At 44.4% G+C, this 21,005-nt stretch overlaps 1 protein-coding gene across 3 annotated transcripts in view; it reads right to left on the minus strand.

Annotated features, from left to right (window-relative positions):
• The window catches only part of KCNH1 (potassium voltage-gated channel subfamily H member 1), a 512,797-nt gene that overhangs the window by 241,903 nt on the left and 249,889 nt on the right, over positions 1-21,005 (minus strand). For all 3 annotated transcript variants that reach the window (XM_081489690.1, XM_081489691.1, XM_081489689.1), the window contains exon 7: positions 5,613-6,042. In XM_081489690.1, coding sequence (XP_081345816.1) covers positions 5,613-6,042 — 430 coding nt within the window. The remainder of the gene's footprint in view (positions 1-5,612; positions 6,043-21,005) is intronic.

Here is a 21,005-nt window from a genome sequence, read left to right on the forward strand (position 1 = left end):
ACTCCAGAACTTCCTCAAAGGTTCAGATTCAACAAGACCATAAATATTTTATTAAGAGTCTGGTATGTGTTTGAAGTCTCTTAAGAGCATCTTACAGCCTCCAGGGAGATGGGCCCAATCCTTTTTGAAAAACCAGTATAATGGCATAGAGTGCAAAAAGGCGTATTTCACAAAGGTGAATGAAAAGAAATAAGAATGCTTAAATAAAATCCTGAAGGAGCCAGGGTGAAGTCCCTATTTGCTTGCAAATAACAATCTAAGCTGAAAGGGGGCCACGAAGCATCCCGCATGGGTGGTGGTAGTCGGGGCAAACTGTGCAGGGCGCAGGTTACTAGTGTCCCTTCCTGCCAAGAAAGAAGGTGATGTACGGAAACGCTATGCTTGAGTCCAATAACTCTCTTGGAGCTCTCAGCCCCCACCCAGGGGAGGGAGTGGGCAGAGGTTGACTAAAGCCCTGAACAGGATGTTATCTGGCCCAGCAGAATTAGGAGGCGCTGCTGTGGACTCAACAAATGCTCACAAGGGTCCCCTCAGCACTCACATTCTGCTCTGGATTTAAGGAGCTGAGGTGGAGGAAGACAGGGAAGATATTCAGAGACAGAACACCAAGGGTTGGGCTTGGGGGGCAGGGCTGGTGGTGGAGACCGTCTGGAGTAGGAGTATGATGTCTAGACCCCCTGTCATTATCAGAGAGAAAGGAAATGAATGTGGCTTAATTACAATGACAGAATGACAGCAAGGACATTATGAGGAGAGAATCAGAAAAGTGCAAAGCCCGTATTAAGAAAATGAGAACTGTCGCTTCTCCATCCAATTCTCCCTGGAAGAGTTTCCCCCAGACACAGTCATGCTTCTAACTGAGACTGAGACGCCAAGACAAAGGGACTCTCCCCTCATCCCTGACAATTCCCCCACCTTTGAGGGGTCCCTCAGAAGCCCCAGAAGGGCTCAGCCCACAGTGAGTCTCCATCTCCAGGCCCTACTCACTGGTTTGTGGGTATCAGGCCCACAACCCCCCATGCCCACCCCCCAGACCCCGGACTCCTGGGAGGGCCACCCGCAGAGACACTCCCCATCCTCAGAGGTTTACCGAGTGAGGCACTCGGTATGCGGCTGCTAAATGAGGTCACCTCTCCCAAATGTCACCCCGAGGGCCAGAGGGGCCTTGTGCTTCTCTCAGCATCAACACACAGGTGAACCACACATGCAAAAGAGGGGGTCCACCCATCACCCCACAGGGTTAGCCTTGCAGGAGACCACTGAAGACCTATTCAAGGATGGCAAGAGGATCAGGGCAGGGCTGGCTTGTCCCTGCCCCAGGTCAAGACCTGCAAGTTAGACATAAAATCTGGAAGGTGGACACACTGTAGATCACCAACATCCAGAGATGATCACAAATGCTCATTTTAGCCAAATCTTCTCCTCTTCCTATTGCAATTTTTTAAAATCAGAATTGAGAAACGTGAACAAGCTTGAAAATACTTAGTTTTCCTGCTTCCTGGCAGCCTCTGGGAAATTAGCTAAGTTACCATAAGATATTCAGTGACAGAGAACAAAGAGGAGAAGCAAAGGAAGGCTTCTGGATAATCTATATTATGGTTAATACATGGCAACGGAATAACCAAGAAATACTATTACCAATGCATATAAAATTCAAAGCTGCTGCTGCTAAGTCGCTTCAGTTGTGTCCGACTCTGTGCAACCCCATAGACGGCAGCCCACCAGGCTTCCCCGTCCCTGGGATTCTCCAGGCAAGAACACTGGAGTGGGTTGCCATTTCCTTCTCCAATGCATGAAAGTGAAAAGTGAAAGTGAAGCCGCTCAGTCATGTCCGACTCTTCGAGACCCCATGGACTGCAGCCTACCAGGCTCCTCCGTCCATGGGATTTTCCAGGCAAGAGTACTGGAGTGGGTTGCCATGGCCTTCTCTGAAAATTCAAAGCAAAAAGAAAAATCACAGTGTTACCAGTACTTCAAAGCTCATTGGCTTTATTTCCCTGTACTCCTCTTGAAGAATGCTAGTCTGATTCGAGGGGGACTGAGGAGGGAGAGGTATTGACCCCGGAGCATAAATGCAGGGTGTGGTCAGTGCTCCCTGTTACCCAAGATCCCAATTCTAGGGTCATCCAATCCCATGAGCCATGCAGTAAGGACGCAAGTGTGCACATGTGCACACAGGCAAAGCAAGATAAGAGAGAGCCCCGTAAATCGAGTAAGACATCACCAGCTGTCCTGAACAAAGGTTGTCTGGAATGTGAGTTTACAAGGATAATTACCAGCACATTACACAGAGGGCAATAACTTTGTTGTTAGCACAAGAATTTGTCAGACATGTCACATGGAAAGGGGAACAGCTGTAACTGTAAGTGACAGGTTGCTGAAAAAATGGTTGGTTTCTGAAGTACCTGGTCCCCCGAGTCTCTACCGTAAACTTGTTCTTAAATTAAAACAACAGGCAAGTGTACAAAAGTATCCCACTGTAGAAACCGCTGGCTTGTTCAAGTCTATGGAGAGAATTTTCAAAGTTTGAGTGGTGTGCCAGAGAGGACAGGCTGATGAGGTCTGTGTTCTCAGTCCATGCCATCGCAGACAGGCACAGAGGGAAGAGCTGGGCTTTTAATTCAGAGTCCCAGACACAAATCCTGTCTTTCCTACGCACTAGCCATGCATTCTTGGCAAAGGAGTTAACTTCTCCCAGCTTCCACTTTCTTGTAAGATGTACTTAATAATCTCTAAGACATAGAGTTGTTGCAAACAGGAGGATTTGCATATAGAATATTTAGCACAGCACCTGGCAAACAGCAAGTGATCGGGAAACAAAGTAACAATTAAGCAGATTTGCCTACCTAAATATCATACTTGGGGCATATTGCAGAGGTGACTGCCTGTGTATTATTACACTTAAAAAAAAAAAATGGACACATTACAAAGCTTTGAAAAGGTGGGGAGAGAAAAGAGGTGATGATAATTGTTTGGATTTTCCTTAGAGACTATACCCAGGAAATTATTTTCTCTGGAGAAGAATGGCTTTGGAAAAACAGTTTATTCTCATATGCCACCAGAGATGTTTTCTTATCTTTTCTTCCAGGTAAAAAGTTGCAAAGAAGTCTCCTCATATTTGAAAGCCTTCAGGGAGCTCATGAAATGGAGCCTATTTTCTAACTGACCACTCTCAGCAAATTTTCTGTAATTCATATAATGAAGTATTTGGACTGAGAGAGCATCTCATCTTCCCTCTAAGAGATAGAAATTCTGCCCGAAGCACGGTGCCTCTGGTTGTTTACTGGTGCCCCAAGGCTCACAAAATGCTGCAAGCACTGCCTAGAAAACCAGGAGATGTTAAGGCTGAAATAGTTCTAGAAGAGGAAAGATCTTAAATCCTTTTACACGACATGAGAAAGCAGCTCGAGTTCTAATTACACTAAAGCAATTAGCCACCCACAGATACTTAATGCTGCTCCTCATGGTCAGGCAATCATCTCTATTAAAACCCATTTTAAAAAAAGAGCGGACCCAAAAGTTCCCCGGCACACACTTCCCACAAACCAGTTAAGCCTTAGACGCATTCGGTAAACACACAGAGCTGGGCTCTGGGTATGGCAGAGGGGCTTTTAGGAAAGGAGTGCATCGGACATGACGCTGCTGCTGCTGCTAAGTCGCTTCAGTCGTGTCCGACTCCGTGTGACCCCAGAGATGGCAGCCCACCAGGCTCCTCCGTCCCTGGGATTCTCCAGGCAAGAGTACTGGGGTGGGATGCCATTGCCTTCTCTGTCAGACGTGATGAGGTGATGGCAAACCAAAAGGAGGCAAGCTGCAAATGGGACAAAAGGAGTAACAAAATCCACGTGCCAAGGGGTCCCTGGATCACGGATGGGCTGGACAAAGCCAGACAAACTAAAGCCTCAGTTTCCCTGGTCTTAGAATCCCCTGGTTGGTGAAACAAGACATCAACTCCACCCTGAGAAAGCACATCAAGCAGAAGGGTTTCTGCCAGCTGGAACTAGGGCCCAGCTTCATCACCTGAGACCAGACTACCGTCCAAACCCATGCTTCACAGGAGGTCTGTCCTCTCTCACGCCACAGTGTGTCATGGAAGCACCAACAGGGTGCATTTGACGGGTTCACAATGAGTCCAATCCACTCAAGTTCATGTGCTTTCCCCAGCCCAGTTAGGCCTAATCTTCCCTAAGACTCCCTTTAGTGAGGGGAGTACATTGTCGTTTACAACCCAAGGCTGTTTCCAGACTTGGTAATAGTGGCAACAGCTACAAAATGGTCAACGGTTAAGCGTTTGAAAATTAAGGGCTTCCCTGGTAGCTCAGCTGGTAAAGAATTCGCCTGCAAAGCAGGAGACCCTGGTTCTATTCCTGGGTGGGGAAGATCCCCTGGAGAAGGGAACGGCTACCCACTCCAGTATTTTGGCCTGGAGAATTCCATGGACTACGTAGTCCAAGGGGTCGCAAACAGTTGGACACAACTGAGCGACTTTCATTTTCACCCCTCTGTCCATAGGGAATTGGTTCCAGGACCAATTGATTAGAAGATACGAAAACCAACAGATTTTTAAGTCTCTTATATAAAATGGCATAGTATTTGCATATAACCTACACATATCCTCCCATATACTTTAAATGATCTCTAGATACTTACAGTATCTAGTACAATGTAAATGCTATGTAAATAATTGCCTGCATGTGGCAAATTTAAGGTTCATGAATTTTCTGGAATTGTCTCTTTTAATATTTTCAATCCATGGTTGGTTGAACGTGAGGATGCAGAATCCATGGATACAGAGGGCCAAGTGTAGTTTCCTCGAGAACTAGGGTTATTTGTTTTTCAGTCCAATGAAGTTAATCCAAAACCCCATTACTTCTCAACTGAACAAGAGCTGTTTTCTTCTTGTAGGTTTTTTTTCTTTTGGATTTAGAAAATCTCTCAATCACCAAGCAGACATCAAAAATGTTGATCTAGATCAGCACTGTTCAATAGAAATAGGATTTAAAATTTTCCTAGGATTCACATTAAAAAGTAAAAATATATACGAAACTATTGTACTAGAATATTTTACTTAACCCACTCTAGCAAAACCATTACTATTTCTAGATATAATCAATACAAAAGATTATTAATGAGATACTTCAGATTTCTCTAGTACCACACTGAACTGTGCAATCTAGAGCTATTTTTAACTTGCCATGGAAAAACTTCCACAATTCACTGTTCTATGAACAAGAAGTATACCAAAACGTATAGCATGATCTCATTTTAACTATTAAAATGTGTTATCTGTGTGTTCAGATATGGATAGACAAAAATCTCTAAGGGAAACAGCAAAAGTTAACAATTTTAAGAAATAGCATTATGTATGGTTAGTCATTAGTTTCTACTTTCTGCTCTTTTGTTATTTTCTGAATTTCTGTGCAGTAAATATATACTGTTTAAATTAATAGGAAAACTATAAAGCTAGTCTTCAAAAACAAAAAAACCCTCCCTTATTTTAAGCCATAACACCCCGATCCTACTGGCATTGTAGCCATCGCCCTATTTCCGGTTAACCAAAAGGATGGACAAACTTAATGCCCCCACCCCTTGCCAGTCACTGTGATACTTACAGCCAATCATCATGATGGCCACAGCAAAGATCTTCTCAATGTCTGTGGATGGGGCAATGTTTCCAAAGCCCACGCTGGTGAGGCTGGTCATGGTGAAATACAACGAAGAGATGTAGACGGAATTCTTGCTGGGACCCCCTTCCCACTTCCCTGAGCCAGACCCGTTAAACTGGTAAGGGGTGCCAATGTCCATGGCCAGCTGGTAGAGCCAGCTGTTGTTGCGGATGGTCTTGGTGTCCTCGTCGAAGATCTCATAGTCCCCGATGCTGTACCAAATGCAGGCCATCCAGTGAGCGGCCAGCCCGAACACACACACCAGCAGGACCAGCACGGCAGCTCCATACTCAATGTAGTGGTCCAGCTTCCGGGCCACGCGGCCCAGACGGAGCAGCCGGACAACTTTCAGAGAGCTGAACAGGCTGCTGATGCCCTGGGAGAGAAGGGGCACAGGGTCAGGGCCGAGAATAAAGACAGCACCGACTCCATCCCGCCACTTCCCAAGAGGCTTCCTTCCACACATGTATCCCATGAGACGCAGTAGTATGCAACCCTTAAAACATTGCTTCAGAATAAGTCATGACATAGAGAAATGCCCATATATACTTGTATGCTTAGATACAATATAATAAGAATTTTATTCCAACATATACGGAAGGGAGATTTCCACTAGCTTTTTCCTACATCTTTTACAAAGCAAATAGAAAGCTAAAATAAAAAATAAGGCAAATAAAATTTGAATTTTATTCTAATTATATTGTATATAAGAATACAAATATGAGCATTTTTCCATACTATTCATTTTAAAGCAATATTAAGGGTTGTGTAATATTTCATATTAAGTAATATGAAATATTTTTAGAGTTGCATATTTATTTCATATTGAAAAACACTCAGGAAACACACATGGAAAGACATATAAAACATTAACAGGGATAATTGCTGCACTGTCAAGTTATAGAATTACAGGCAATTTTTATTACCTTTTGTATATATTTTTGTTACACTTGCATATATTTACTTAACTTCTATAATTAAAAATTGTTACCTTTACAATTACAAAAATATACATTTAAAGAACAAATAATTTTTTAAGATAAAAATAAACAAACAACTGAAAAGAATAAAGAACTGAGATTCTGTTTTCCCAGGAAAGTTACAAACTCTTGGAAGGTTACAACACTTCACTCAGGTCAGGGATACAGCCAGACAAAATGTACTTAATCTCAATCAATCAAGGAATCTCAAAACCAAAAGGAGCCTTCTGATTTCACCTGCTTAAAGCCTCCTCCTTCAAATCCCACCGGGACAGGGCTATTCTCCAAACAGTTCTCTAGGGAACAGCACTGTGGTAGGGCAGGAACACTAGTGTTGAAATCTTTAAAATGGGGTCTGCCACCCAGGTAGGTCACTAACTTGCTGTGTAAATCTGGACCATGCAGTTACCTCTCAGTTCTCCTGTCTAGACAATGCGGGAGGTGAACGGGAGGAGTTCTACAACTTCTGCATAGGCTAACAGACTCTTTCTTATCTCCTAAGGGAGCTGAAACATATTACAGAAGCTATATCATTCAAACCTCAAAACTCCCATTCCAAAATGATTCCAAGGTGCAAGGAAAGGAGATTTCCATTAAAATTTCCCAAATTCTATTAAAAAGCAAATAAACAGCATAAAGACATTTCCTTGAATGAAGACTTTGGTCTCCCTTACACAGCAAAAATCTAACAGCAGAATGATGCCCTTCACCAGGCAGCGTGAATGACTTGTCGCTACTCTGAGCACTGGACAGTTTCCAGGTCACTGTTTCCTCTTTGGTCCTCCATATCCTTAATGACAACACTCAAGGATCAGGTTATGTCACAGAAGAAAAACAGTAAATCTTCCCGGTGAGTCTGTGTCACCAAGGCTGCCTCCTCCTGGACACACAGCTAACCACATTTCCCAGCCTCTTTCCATCTGGGTAGGTCTCAGGAACCAGGTCCAGCCAATGGAATGCGAGGTGTAAGCAGTGTCACTTTCAAGCCAAGGAGCTACACGTAAGAATACTTTCTCTACAAGTTCTCTCTTCCCCAGGGCATGCCTTCTTTGAGGTCAGAAAATGAGGAGGAACTAAAGAGCCTCTTGATGAAAGTGAAAGTGGAGAGCGAAAAAGTTGGCTTAAAGTTCAACATTCAGAAAACTAAAATCACGGCATCTGGTCCCATCACTTCATGGCAAATAGATGGGGAAACAGTGAGAGACTTTATTTTGGGGGGCTCCAAAATCACTCAGATGGTGATTGCAGCCATGAAATTAAAAGACGCTTACTCCTTGGAAGGAAAGTTATAACCAATCTAGACAGCATATTTAAAAGCAGAGACATTACTTTGCCAGCAAAGGTCTGTCTAGTCAAGGCTATGGTTTCTCCAGTAGTTACGTATGGATGTGAGAGTTGGACTGTGAAGAAAGCTGAGCACCGAAGAACTGATGCTTTTGAATGTGGTGTTGGAGAAGACTCTTGAGAGTCCCTTGGACTGCAAGGAGATCCAACCAGTCCATCCTAAAGGAGATCAGTCCTGAATATTCATTGGAAGGACTGATGCTGAAGCTGAAACTCCAATATTTTGGCCACCTGATGCAAAGAGCTGATTCATTGGAAAAGACCCTGATGCTGGGAAAGAAGATTGAGGGCAGGAGAAGGGGACGACAGAGGATGAGATGGGTGGATGGCATCACCAACTCAATGGACATGAGTTTGGATAGGCTCTGGGAGTTGGTGTTGGACAGGGAGGCCTGGCGTGCTGCCGTTCATGGGGTCGCAAAGAGTTGGACACAACTGAGAGACTGAACTGAACTCAACATTCAAAAACCTAAGATATCTGGTATCTGGTTCTATCACTTCATGACAAATAAATACATAAAAAGTGGAAAACAGTGACAGTGTTTATTTTCCTGGGCTCTAAAATCACTGTGGACAGTGACTGCAGCCATGAAATTAAAAGATGCTTGCTCCCTGGAAGAAAAGCTATGATCAACCTAGACAGCATATTAAAAAGCAGAGACATCACTTTGCTGACAAATGTCCACCCAGTCAAAGCTATGGTTTTTCCAGTGGTCATGTACGAACGTGAGAGTTGGACCATTAAGTAGACTGAGTGCCAAAGAATTGATGCTTTCAAATTGTGGTGCTGGAGAAGACTCTTGAGAGTCCCTTGGACTGTAAGGAGACCAAAGAAGTCAATCCTAAAGGAAATCAACCCTGAATATTCATTGGAAGGACTGATGCTCCAATACTTCAGCTACCTGATGCAAGGAGCCAATTCCTTGGAAAAGATCCTAATGCTGGGAAAGATTGAGGGCTGAGGGAGAAGGGGGTGATAGAGGATGAGATGGCTGGATGGCGTCACCGACTCAATGGACATAAGCCTGAGCAAACTCCAGGAGACAGTGAAGGACAAGGAAGCCTGCTGCAGTTCATGGGGTCACAAAGAGTTGGACACAACTTAGCAACTGAACAACAACTGAACATGGTAGACATACAGCATGGAAGGGTCCTGAGTCCCTTGGAGGTTATGTGGAATACAGCATCCTCAAAATCAGCTTGAATCCTATTGTGATGTCAGTGAAAAAAGGAACCTCTTATATAAGCCACTGAACCTCTGGGGGTATTAGTGACAGCAGTTATCATTAGCCTTCTCTGGCAAGTGAATACACCAACCATATGGAGCATAGCCTTGGCGATAAAAACCAAACAGGTTACCACACAAATTATTTCACTGAGGTATCGGTGAAAAAAAAAATGAAACAAAGTTTTAGTTGCTCAGTCATGTCCAACTCTTTGCAACCCCATGGACTGTAGCCTGGCCAGGCTCCTCTGTCCATGGAAGAGGAGGAGTGGGTAGCCATTCCCTTCTCCAGGGAATCTTCCCGACCTAGGGATTATTCTTTAACACTAGCACCACCTGGGAAGCCCTTAAAAAAAAAAAAAAAGTTCTGTAACCATAAAACTCCCAACAGAAATAATCATTTCTGGCCCAACATACACCTGCCAATACATAATAATGGATCTTACTAGGCAAAGGGACTATAGGGCCAGGCGGTTCATCCAAACTGCTAACTTTGACAAAGTTTACCTTTGCCATGTCCAGTATTCATCCCCTGGGTCCCCTTTCACTCCATGTGCTTTTCTCAAAAATCTGCCATGAGAAATGGCTGAGAAAATCCTCATATTAAGGTGCAATAGACTGATGAGGGTAAATGGATATCCTCTCCCCATAGGGTATTTGCATTTTATCAGAGGGAAACCAGCTTCCAATCATGGAATTAAAAGTACCCACCGCCTGGATAAAGGAGATATTTTGGGAGGCAAAGAAGCCTTTTTGATGACTCAGAAATCAAACACATGTAAGCAGCCACCTACTTGCCACCTCCTCATAAGGAGGTTCCTGAAATCATCTTTCAAAGCAGCTCTACTCTGAAGCAGAACTCATTACTCTGGGCAAAACTGCCTTGTCATTTTTTCCTCACATTCAACCCAAAGCAACATTTATGGGGAACCAATTCTGTAATCCTTGTGCTAATGCAACAGGGAAGAGATGAAAATGGGGCTTTGTCTTCTTGCTCACTATTGTATCTTCAGTGGCATGTGGAGGACGCCGAGAGAAAGGGAAAAGGAAGCAAAAACCTGATTACTAAGGAGAGGCTAAATACGGCTAGTGAAGAGAGATTTCTACCTAATAGTCACAGAACTTGGAGCTGAGAAGAAGCACAGAAGTCGTCTCGTCCAGCACCTCTGAGTCCAGCAGTGTCCTCTAGAGTTCCCTTAGGAATGCCCCTTCCGCTCTCCTTGAACCCTCCTCTGAACCACTACCTCTTGAAGATCTAATTCTGTGGCCGGCATTCAGGGAGATGGACCACCAGGCTCCCACCGCTTTCCGTACTTCCTGTGTGCTCCACCTGCAGTGCCGCCTTCCTCTCCTCTCCATCCCGCCGCAGTGGCCACCACATCACACGCAGCCCCCAGGCCATGCTCTCCTCTGGCCGGACACTCCAGACAGGACGAGCATCCCACACACTGGACACACACTTGCATCTCCGTGCCTGCTCAGACAGGTCCCTCAGCCCAGTAGGCCCGGTTTCCCAATTTCTGCCGGCTGGCACACTAGTTATCCTTCGGGTCTGCCACTACCCCCACCCTACAGCCTTCCCAGGCCCCCCGGGAGTCACAACCAACCTCTCATCCTTCCATGTGTTCACAGTATTCTGTACCCATCACTTTGCAATAAAGTCTCCTACAGCCAGCACCCCAGCTACATCTGGAACTACATCTTCCTGAAGATAGAAGCCACCTGTTACTCATTTTCGAAGCTTCTTACATTGGGTTCAATAATGTTCCTCCTTAAATTCAAGCCTTTCCCAGAATCCTCAGAATGTAACCTTATGTGGAAACAGGGCTAGCATTGCAGGTATGGTTAGCTAAGATGAGGTCATTTGGAAAATGGTGGACTCTGAATCCAGTATGACTAGTGTCCTCCTCAGACAGACACAGAGAGACACACGTGACTATGAGCGCAGAGGTTGGAGTGCTAGGTCTTCAAGCCCAGGAATGTCAAGGATGACTGGCAACACCAGAAATGAAGAGAAAGGCGTGGAACAGATTCTTTTCTAGAGCTTCAAAAAGAGCATGGCCCTGCTGATACCTTGATTTTAGATTTCTAGCCTTCAGAACTGGGAGAGAATAAATTTCTGCTGTATTGAGCCACCCAGTTATTGGTAATTTGTCACAGCAGCCCTAGAAAACTAATTTATCTATACAAGCTTTAAAGCCAGCACCTTCTCAGAGAGAGTCTCAAATATTTTCCAAACTGAATTGAAGAGTTTGGCTTATGAGAGAATTTCCTATTTTCAGGAGCCTCTGGAACAATATAAAATAAGCCTTTCCTCATTGTGTTATCTGTGTGCGCACGGATGCTCTGTTACACAGTTTTGCATTAGTTCCCTATTGCCCTAACAGCTGGAATTTTAGCTGTTTAAAAGCATTTCAAGCTACTAACGTGTTCTTTTTTTCTTATTTGCCTGAAGCTCAGTGGATTAGCTAGAGAGAATATTCCAAACTTTAAAAAAAAAAAAAGTTAGTATGCTAAAAACATGACAGCACCATTTGGTAGAGAATCACATTTCCCCAGGGACTTCTTATATCAGAAATCCTACCTCACATTCCAAATAGTTCCAGAGAGTTCTTTATCAAAATCTTAAGGTTATGAAGACACAAGAATTTCAGGTTGAACCCACACGGCTGGAGGACACTGAGAAAGAACCTAGGCTGGTGAGCCTCCTCACCGAAGGCCAACACGCATGACTGGAAGGAAGGCTTCTGAAATCTCAGTAACCTCAGCTGTAGTGATTGGATGCAACTCAGATTGAAGTAGACATTTAGCAATTATCAGGTTCACTTGTGGATGAGCAAGCTTTGCCTACTCACCAGGACTAAATAAACCATTCTGTTAATTCCGGCCCCACCTTGCTTCAACTAGCCAAATTCATCGATTTTTGGCTCTTTCATCTTTTTTTTTTTTCTGTCATACACACAAAAAATAACACTCTCACAGACTGATGACATTGTGTTATTGAAAAGAACAACTCTGTCTTTCACATTCTTGAAAAGTTTCCCCAGGCTTCCAAGTCTATGTAGTGACACATAACACCCAGAGCAAATACTGCAGTTACACTTTTATTTTTTTATTGCTTTCAACCCCATATTACCCATCATTACTCTTCTCTTGCACCTTCCTCCAGCTAAAAGTCTCATTCACATGCTTCCTCTGAGTCCTCCGGAACCTGTCATCATGTGTAGAAAATTCCCAGCCTCAGCATCTTCACGGATTGTTCCCACCACCCTCCTGCTTTAGTTGAAACTGGCTCTCACAAGCACCTTGCTTTTTCCCATCCTGGAGTTAGGGGTAGGGAGTTTCAAACTCCACACTTCATCTTCCAAATGAGAGTTGTTTGACACTCAAAAAAAAAAGAAAAGAAGCTCCCCTTCTTTAAGATTCATGTACCAGAAAACAAACCAAAAAAAAACCCACTTAATAAAGACCCTCTGAAACTACCACACCCCTATAAAAAAAAAAAAAATCATGCCCTTCAGCAATACCATTACTGTTACCTGATTACTGATAGTTAACATCTATTGAATGCTTACAAATAGGCCAGAACTTGGGCTTAGTCTTTCATTTACTATCCCATTTATCAAATTCTCAGTCCCTCCTTTTCATTATCTGGCCACAGCCCATCTCCTGCTATCAGCAAGGGAATCTTAATGTTCAAGCGGAAAAAAATCATTCAACAGTCCAGCCTCTCTATTCCAGTAACTTTCATCCCCTCTCCATATCCTGCGGCTGGATATCACTGGGAACTGGTTCATCTCCGAAATCTTCCACACCAGCATTCGACACAATGACTATATATATATTTTCATTCCTCCCATCCTTTTCTGTATCCCATCCAGCCTGCTCTTGGGCTTCTCTTTGATATCTCTATCCCCATCTTTTTTCCCCCAACATCAACTCTCCAGATTTTACTTCCTTTCCCATTTCACTAGACCCTGTGACATCATTCCAAGTACCCACTCCTACAACCCTCACCATCTCTCTCTCTCCCTGCCTTCCTATCACACTTGCCCTACGAAATGCAGCACCATATAGATCCAGCAGCAGCACTGGGCTACCATCTCCATTCTCAGCTGGGACCCGTTCTTTCCCTCTTCCTCTAACAACACTCTCCTTCCCATCAATAGCTATTCCAAATCTTCACTACTCCTTTCAAGATCCCACCTGACCTGTGCCTTCTTATTCTCAGCCAACATCATCTTCTTATTTACAGATACAGCAGAGTTCATTAGTATCAATTCTCATCCACATTCCACCTTCACAAACATGAGCATATGCATTAGCACCATCCTTCCACACTGAATCAAAACTCGCTTCTCACCTACTCAGGAACCCCACCGCATCAACTACTTACCCTTCTCTCTACTCCCTTCCTCCATCTTCAAATCTCCCTCTCATAGACTCATTTCTGTTAAACAATAATCATACTACTGTTTCAAGTTCTATACATCTCTCCACTCTTTCTCTCCTGAAACCATAATCAACACACAATGGCTCAGATTCCTCATTTCCTAGTCATTTATCAACCCACTATCCTCACACGTCCACTCACACTATTTCCCAGAAACTACTGTCTCAACGGTCACCAATCACCTTCTAATTGTCATACCTTCAGCATTTGACACCTGTAATGGGCGTGTGACATTCTTCATGGCCACACAGGGTCCACACTGTCTTCCTATGTTTAGGGAATCACCACCTTACAAAGTAGACCTCCTCTCCCACCTAGAAGCTGAAAACACCATAAACCTTCCTTCTGCAGCTTCCTTTGCAGCTAATGTGTGAGCATATGACCCCGAACCTGTCCATCAGAGACACCCACCACAGTCACGGGATGGTATCCCATGGAGGAACTGTGCAGGACCCCTTTTGCAAGAGCATGGTAGCATCATCCAGGTCCCAGAGGCAGCAGAAGCAGTTCTGGAATTGATACCCATGGTCCACTGATGGTCAGGTCAACACTGCATGTTTCGAATCCACATCCAGTAGCAACAGCAGTGATATGTTCACAGGACCAGCTCCACCGTATGACTTGAGGCACTTTCCCTAGCAGCATAGCCCCCAAGTTTTGTCCTAGTTGTCCCCAAAATTCTGTGAGTATCCGACATCCTTGAACACCCACTCCTACCACAATATGAAATGGACTCTCCTCTCTTGGTTCTCACAATACCTCTCTTTCTAATGATTAACCAAGGCACTGTTCTTGCTGTTTTTCTCTTCTCAATATACTCCTTTCTCTGGGAAGCTGCATCCATTAATGTAGCTTTAACCATTATCTATATACTAACATGCTGTAAATCCATCTTTCCAAACCAGTTTTCCTGACTCTAAGACCCTCTATGGGTATGTCACTGGGATAGCCCACAGCTTCCACAGTCTGCCACGTCTAACCCTCAGCCCAGCTCCTATTTCCCAACTTGGAGAATGTGACTAAGGTACAGTCTCCCAAGTGAAAAACTAAACGTCATCATCTCAGTTGGCTATGCAAACTTTTCTTAACTGGAATGTTCTTTTTAGAAGGGTGATGTTAAGGTGTATCAGTATTCCAATGCATAATTTACTGCCACTGGGATAAGAATAGAAAAATATTTTCTTGTCAATTCATAAAATGTAAATAAGATACTGGAATGAACATAGGTACTAGAATATACATGAGATACTAAAAACATGGATGATCCCAGGAAGGGAGATTCTTCATTGTAATATCCTTTTGAATGCTATACTGCATGAATTTTTGTTTACCCTAAATTTTTAAAGATTAAATTATAAAAATTAAATTTTAAAATATGACCCAACCCTGCTTAGAACCATTCAATGGCTTTCACTGCCTTCTGAGTAAAATTCCATTAGTTTAGCAAACAAAGGCCTTCATAATGTTGTCTTGGACAGCTTTGTCACTCGCTGCTTCCCTCCCAGGCATCCTCTGCTTTCATCATATCAGATTATTTGTGGTTCCACAATCACTCTATGCCCTCAAGTCTTCACACACGCCGTTCCTTCTGCCTCAAGCACTGTTCTCCTGGTTGTCTGCCTGGCAGATCCCTACCTGTCCTTGAGGACATTTCTCATCACCCATGTGGCAGGATGAGTCACATATTACCAAAATTCTGACTTATCAAGTGTAAAAGTAGTTTACCTTTTAAAATAATTAGAATTCAAATTTATCCCAATAACATCACTCTTATTTGAGTTCCAATTTTCTTTCTTGACCTGTGGGAAAACGAATATAGACATGGCAACAACCTAGAAACTATGGATCTGAAGTCATACACAGGAACCTAATCCACGGATTATGTTCATTTTCTGTGTCTGCTGGTGAATTTTCACTTGACTGGGACACAGGGTGCCCAGATGGTTGGTTAAACATTATTCTGGGTGTGTCTGTGAGGGTGTGTCTGGAGTGAGATTAACATCTGAATCAACAGACTGAGTAGAGCAGATCCCCCTCCATCGCGTGGGTAGGACTCATGCGATCCACTGAAGGCCTGAACTGAACAGAAAACCGGGGAAGGGCGAATTCATGCTGACTGCTCTCAAGCTGGGACACCAGCCTTCCGCACTCAGACTAGAACGTAACCACTGCCTCTCCCGGGTCTCCGTCTTGTCGAGGGTGGATTTGAGGCTTCTCTGCTGCTGCTGCTGCTAAGTCACTTCAGTCGTGTCCGATTCTGTGCGACCCCATAGATGGCAGCCCACCAGGCTCCGCCGTCCCTGGGATTCTCCAGGCAAGAATACTGGAGTGGGTTGCCATTTCCTTCTCCAGTGCATGAATGGGAAAAGTGAAAGTGAAGTCGCTCAGTCGTGTCTGACTCTTAGCGACCCCATGGACTGCAGCCTACCAGGCTCCTCCGTCCATGGGATTTTCCAGGCAAGAGTACTGGAGTGGGGTGCCATTGCCTTCTCCGTTGGGGCTTCTCAGCCTCCATAATTACCATAATCCTAATTATATAGATAATACATATTTATAACTTATACAAACCCTACTGATTCCGTTTCTCTGTAGGACTTTGACCCGTACAGGGTCTTAACAGGAGAAAGGTTGAGAACTGCCAGTCTAAGACATAACACAAAGTCATCTCTCCCCTGATGCCTTTTCTAATACCCATAGGCAGAGTTCAACACAACCTGCACTAGACTCCCATGACTGTTCCTTGATTCACTCTTCCAATATATACTTACTGAGCATCTACTATAAAGCAAACATGGTTTCAAACACTGATAACAGATCACAGATGGACTAGACCAACATCCGTACCCTTGTGGAAAATTGAGACAGATAATAAGCAAAAAGAAATGGTATGTTATATGACAGTAAGATGAAAAATTAAGCAGGAAATAAGGAGTGCAAGGAAGGAGGGATGGCAGAGTGTTAAATAGGATTGTGAAGGAAAACTTCACGGAAATCTTGGCATTTAAGTAATGACCAGTGGAGGTGATAATGTGAGCCACCAGGGCATCGAAGAGAAGCGCGCTCCAGACAGGGGTCAGCAAGTACCAAATATCCGGGGTATGAAGGTCACGTGGTCCTTTTATCAGGCTGTCAGACCCTTGGGATCAAGAAGCACATCTTCCATGGAAGTAATAGTTAATTATTTTAATAAAAATAGCAATTTTATTGAGTACTTACTAAGTGCCAGACACAATAAGGACTTTACAAGCATTATCTCACTCAATGCTCATCATTTTGAGAGGTAGGTATATTACACACCCAATATACAGATGAAGAAACTGATAGAATCATTTGTCTAGATTGACACAGAAAGTATCAGAGCTGGAATCTGAACCCTGATCAACCAACTCCCAAGATTATGCTTTTATCCCTCTGCTTTACAGACTCCACCTTTAATTTCCCATTTTTAGAGTTCTAGTTCCTCACAGATGGTCGATAAATGTTTATTAAATGGAAACTCACAATGAGGCTTACTTGAAGGAGTAGGCCTAACAGTCTGTTTTAAGGATTTACTACTTTATTAACAGAGCCTGGTTTGCCTGTTGTCTTTAAAACAGAGATAACTTCAAGAATAAATGTTTCAAGATAGTCCCACCACTCTGCAGATTCATTTCAACTGCATAATGGAATAAACTGGCTTCCCAGATCTCATCGGAAGTTACTACCTGAGGCTTAAATGTAATTTGCTTCCCTTTCATTGCGTCAACATTTTCCTTTTGTCTCAGTTGACTCAGCGGGCACTTCCTGAAAACCCAGTAGAGGAAGACATGGTCCAGAATGACCAGTGATACAAAACCAGGGAAGACACCATCAGCTGCCCTCACGCCTTCTACAACCAGACCACAGAGAAAAACAGCCCCCATGACCGCAACGCAGCAGCAAACACAAGCCAGCTGCCACCATGAAGACTGAATAAGCACAAGTCTGGTGGCCGTGCATACAGGGAATTTTTTTCTAGTTCACTTAACAGTTGTGTTGACCATACTCAGAGGAAGGATGTGGTTACCAAGTGTAGGGGAGGTTTTGGCCAGAAATGGGAGAGCATGAAACCTTTCATTGGTTTAATCCAAGAATGCACCCAAAAGACACATCTGAGGTCTCCTTAGAAAACAATCAAAGGAAGTTTAAAAGTTTCACTTAAAACTATCCACTTTCCTTTTGTTTACAATTCAAACCATAAAATAAACTGTGTATTTAGTTGTGATATTATACCATCAGGCTCTCTTCCTCTCTAGAAGCTTTGAAAATGAGAATCTTATCACTGGCCAAATAAAACCCAAAGGATATAGTACACAGAATCTGGTTTTATCAAGCCATGTCTCTGTCTCAGAATAATAATCTCGAGTTTTCCTCTACCAGGGAAGTGAAACGAATCCAAGTAGCCTAGACTGTACTTTCTCTCCTATGAAGCAGGCAAAAAAATCATGTGTCTGCAACTCTGACACTGACGCAGAACTAGCCGTGCCCTCAATCTGCTTTAGGCTGACTTAAATTATCAGAGAATTTAAGTCAAATCAATGGTGCAGGTGAAAATCCCAGTGACTTACAGGAGGGTCACGTCTGTAGGAGTTTTCAGCACTGGGGCCTGAGTAGGTCACCAGTCCACTTAATCACTGCCTGGCCAGAGCTCTTAACGTGAAACAGGGCTGACACTGTGAAAGCATCACCTTAACTAGTAACATGTGAGGGCTTGGCTGGGGCCTCCTGACCATGGGTAACACCACTCTAATTCATGCAGAGGAGAGGTGCAGATCATTCCCTATGTAGTCTAATTCAGCTTAAAAAGACACCCTCCCTCCCCAAACATGACCCACGTCATTTTCATCCTCACTCCAAACCAAGCTTCAGGTAAGAAGGTAGAAGCCCTCAGAAACTATAAAGTAGCCCCCAACTGTGTAGCCTCATGCCAAGCACTGGGAATGTGGGGTACAGCCCGGAGACCTCCACCAGGGTGGTGAGGACAGAAGACTCATGCAGCTGGTCTGGAGGTGGGAAAGGTTCCCCGGGTTTGGGGAGCTGGCAGAGCAAACTGCAGGCCAGCAGCCCACACACCCGGGCTGAATCTGTGAGAACTGGGGCAGGTGTGACTTATTCCCAGCACTCAGGATCTGGCTCACCTGCACTGGGCAGCAAAAGCCCCAGGGATCAGAGCATCCTCTGAGGAGCTACCTAAGCTGCTGGGCGCACTTCCGAAGGACCACAGGGGAACTCAGAGCAGGGTCCCTGCAGCAGGCTACGAGGCGGGCTTAGCCTCAGGACACTTAGTGTGACCAACACTTGGGCACAGAGAAAGGGGCGGGGAAAACAGACTCTAGGGAAGACAGCGTGGCCCTAACTTCGGGGATTCCTAGGTTGAAGGTAATAAGAATTCCCTTCTGGCTAGAAGGAAGGTCCGTGTTTCCCCCTCAATATTTTTCATGGTTTTAACTCTATCACAAATAGATTGAAAACCCTCAAGGGCTGTTCCTCCTTGCAGCCTCAGCAGTGAGTGGTGACGGGATCATTCTAGACTCTTCTATCCTGGGAAGCAACTGCCATACACAGAGCTTCCCTTGACTACCTTCTGGGCCCTCTGAGAGGAAGTCTCTGTAGGAATAATGTAAGGAAACGTTATGGCTCCTTTAAGAGGCTTCTGGTAAATACAGAGTTCCAAACTTTCTGGAGGCAGGTGGAGGTAAGTAATCACCATTCTGTGTGGTTACACTAATCAGTAACTACAACTTTGGGGAATAACAAGCCATAGAGAAAAGAAATTGTCTTCTCATTAGAGGAAAATAAAAACTGCCTAGAGGAGTCCCATGCACACCCAGAGCCACATGTAGGATTCGGGCTTGGACCCACGTCCTGCCTCTGGCACACTCTTACAAAATATGACCCTGGTAGGCTACCCACCCTCTCTGAGCTTCATTTATTCACCTGTAAAGCATAGGAAATGCATTTTCACAGGATTAGTGCTCACAGCAAGTTTCAGTTGTTGGGACGTCCCTGGTGGTTCAGGGGTTAAAAATCCACCTGCCAATGTAGGGAGACACAGAGTTTGATCCCTGGCCCCAAACTAACATCCCACATGCTGCAGCACAGCTAACCCCATGTGCCACAACTACAGAGCCCACACACCCAGAGCCCGTGCTCCACAAGAGACGCCACTGCAATGAGAAGCCCACACACCACAACTAAAGGGTAGCCCCCGCTCACCAAACTAGAGAACGCCCACGCGCAGCAATGCAGACCCAAAGCAGCCAAAAAAAAAGTAAAAAAAAGTATTAGTGATAGTTGTTACTCAAGAAATGGTCGCCTTGCTTTTCTTCAGCTGTAAAAAGTTAGCCAAAAAATAAGAAAGTCACAAAGGGGAGAAACTATTTGCCCTCGGTGAAAAGGAGGGAAAGGATCTGAAAATGTCAGAAAGAAGTCACCGCTAGGTGGGAATTAATAAAGAGGGAAAGCAATACTCCTCTTTGAAAAGTTGCAAACAAGCAGTCAAGTATATTCAATAGTCAAGCGTATAAGATTAAGGAAAGGGGCAGGGGGTCCCGGCCTTGTGCTTCTGGACTCGCAGAGCTCCAGGGGTAAATGAAAGTCAGCCTCACCTGATATTGGGCTGCAACCCACAGGCCGGCCAGCCTTGTAACTGCGCGGCCTCAAGACCAAAGAAGGAGCCCAGAGACCGCAACAGAGACATCAGTGGATTATTGGACAAGGGGCTCTTACACAGCTGAGGCAAAAGGTCCTGCAACGACACCCCACCACACACAGCAGGCAGTCCGCAGAACATGGTGGCACCTTAGGCTCCTATTTACAGGGGGAAGTGACGTCAGGCTGGCTCATCAGTTACCAGGGAAACCACCTGGGGCTCGCCCCTCACAGCCCTTCAGGTTAATAACCATCACAAGGGCAAATGTTTCCCTTTAATAAACTAGCAGGTGGAGCTGTTATGGCCTAAGGATTAGAACAATCACTAGCTGGGCCAGAGGCAAGCACGTTTGTGTGAGTAGGGTACAGGTGAAGCAGGGACTGGTCAGGTGAGGGGTGTAAAAACAGCAAGAGAACAGCCACGTTGAGGTGCCTGGCCACACACCTGATAAGAATATGAAAGCCCAGGGATATTTGGAAAACTAATAGAATTGTCATTTACACCTAGGTGTTTGTATTCTAAATGCTCTTTACAAGATCTGAACTTTGACTACAATGATTAGAAATCATTAAAATAACAAATGTGCAGCTTAGAAGTTTATTTTAATGAAAAAGTAGTGTATAGACCCCAACCTGTCAACCCCATCTTGCTGCTGCTGCTGCTGCTA

The sequence above is a fragment of the Giraffa tippelskirchi genome, chromosome 5, assembly GCF_054371585.1.
Source record: "Giraffa tippelskirchi isolate mGirTip1 chromosome 5, T2T-mGirTip1v1.2.pri, whole genome shotgun sequence".
Classification (NCBI taxonomy): domain Eukaryota; kingdom Metazoa; phylum Chordata; class Mammalia; order Artiodactyla; family Giraffidae; genus Giraffa; species Giraffa tippelskirchi.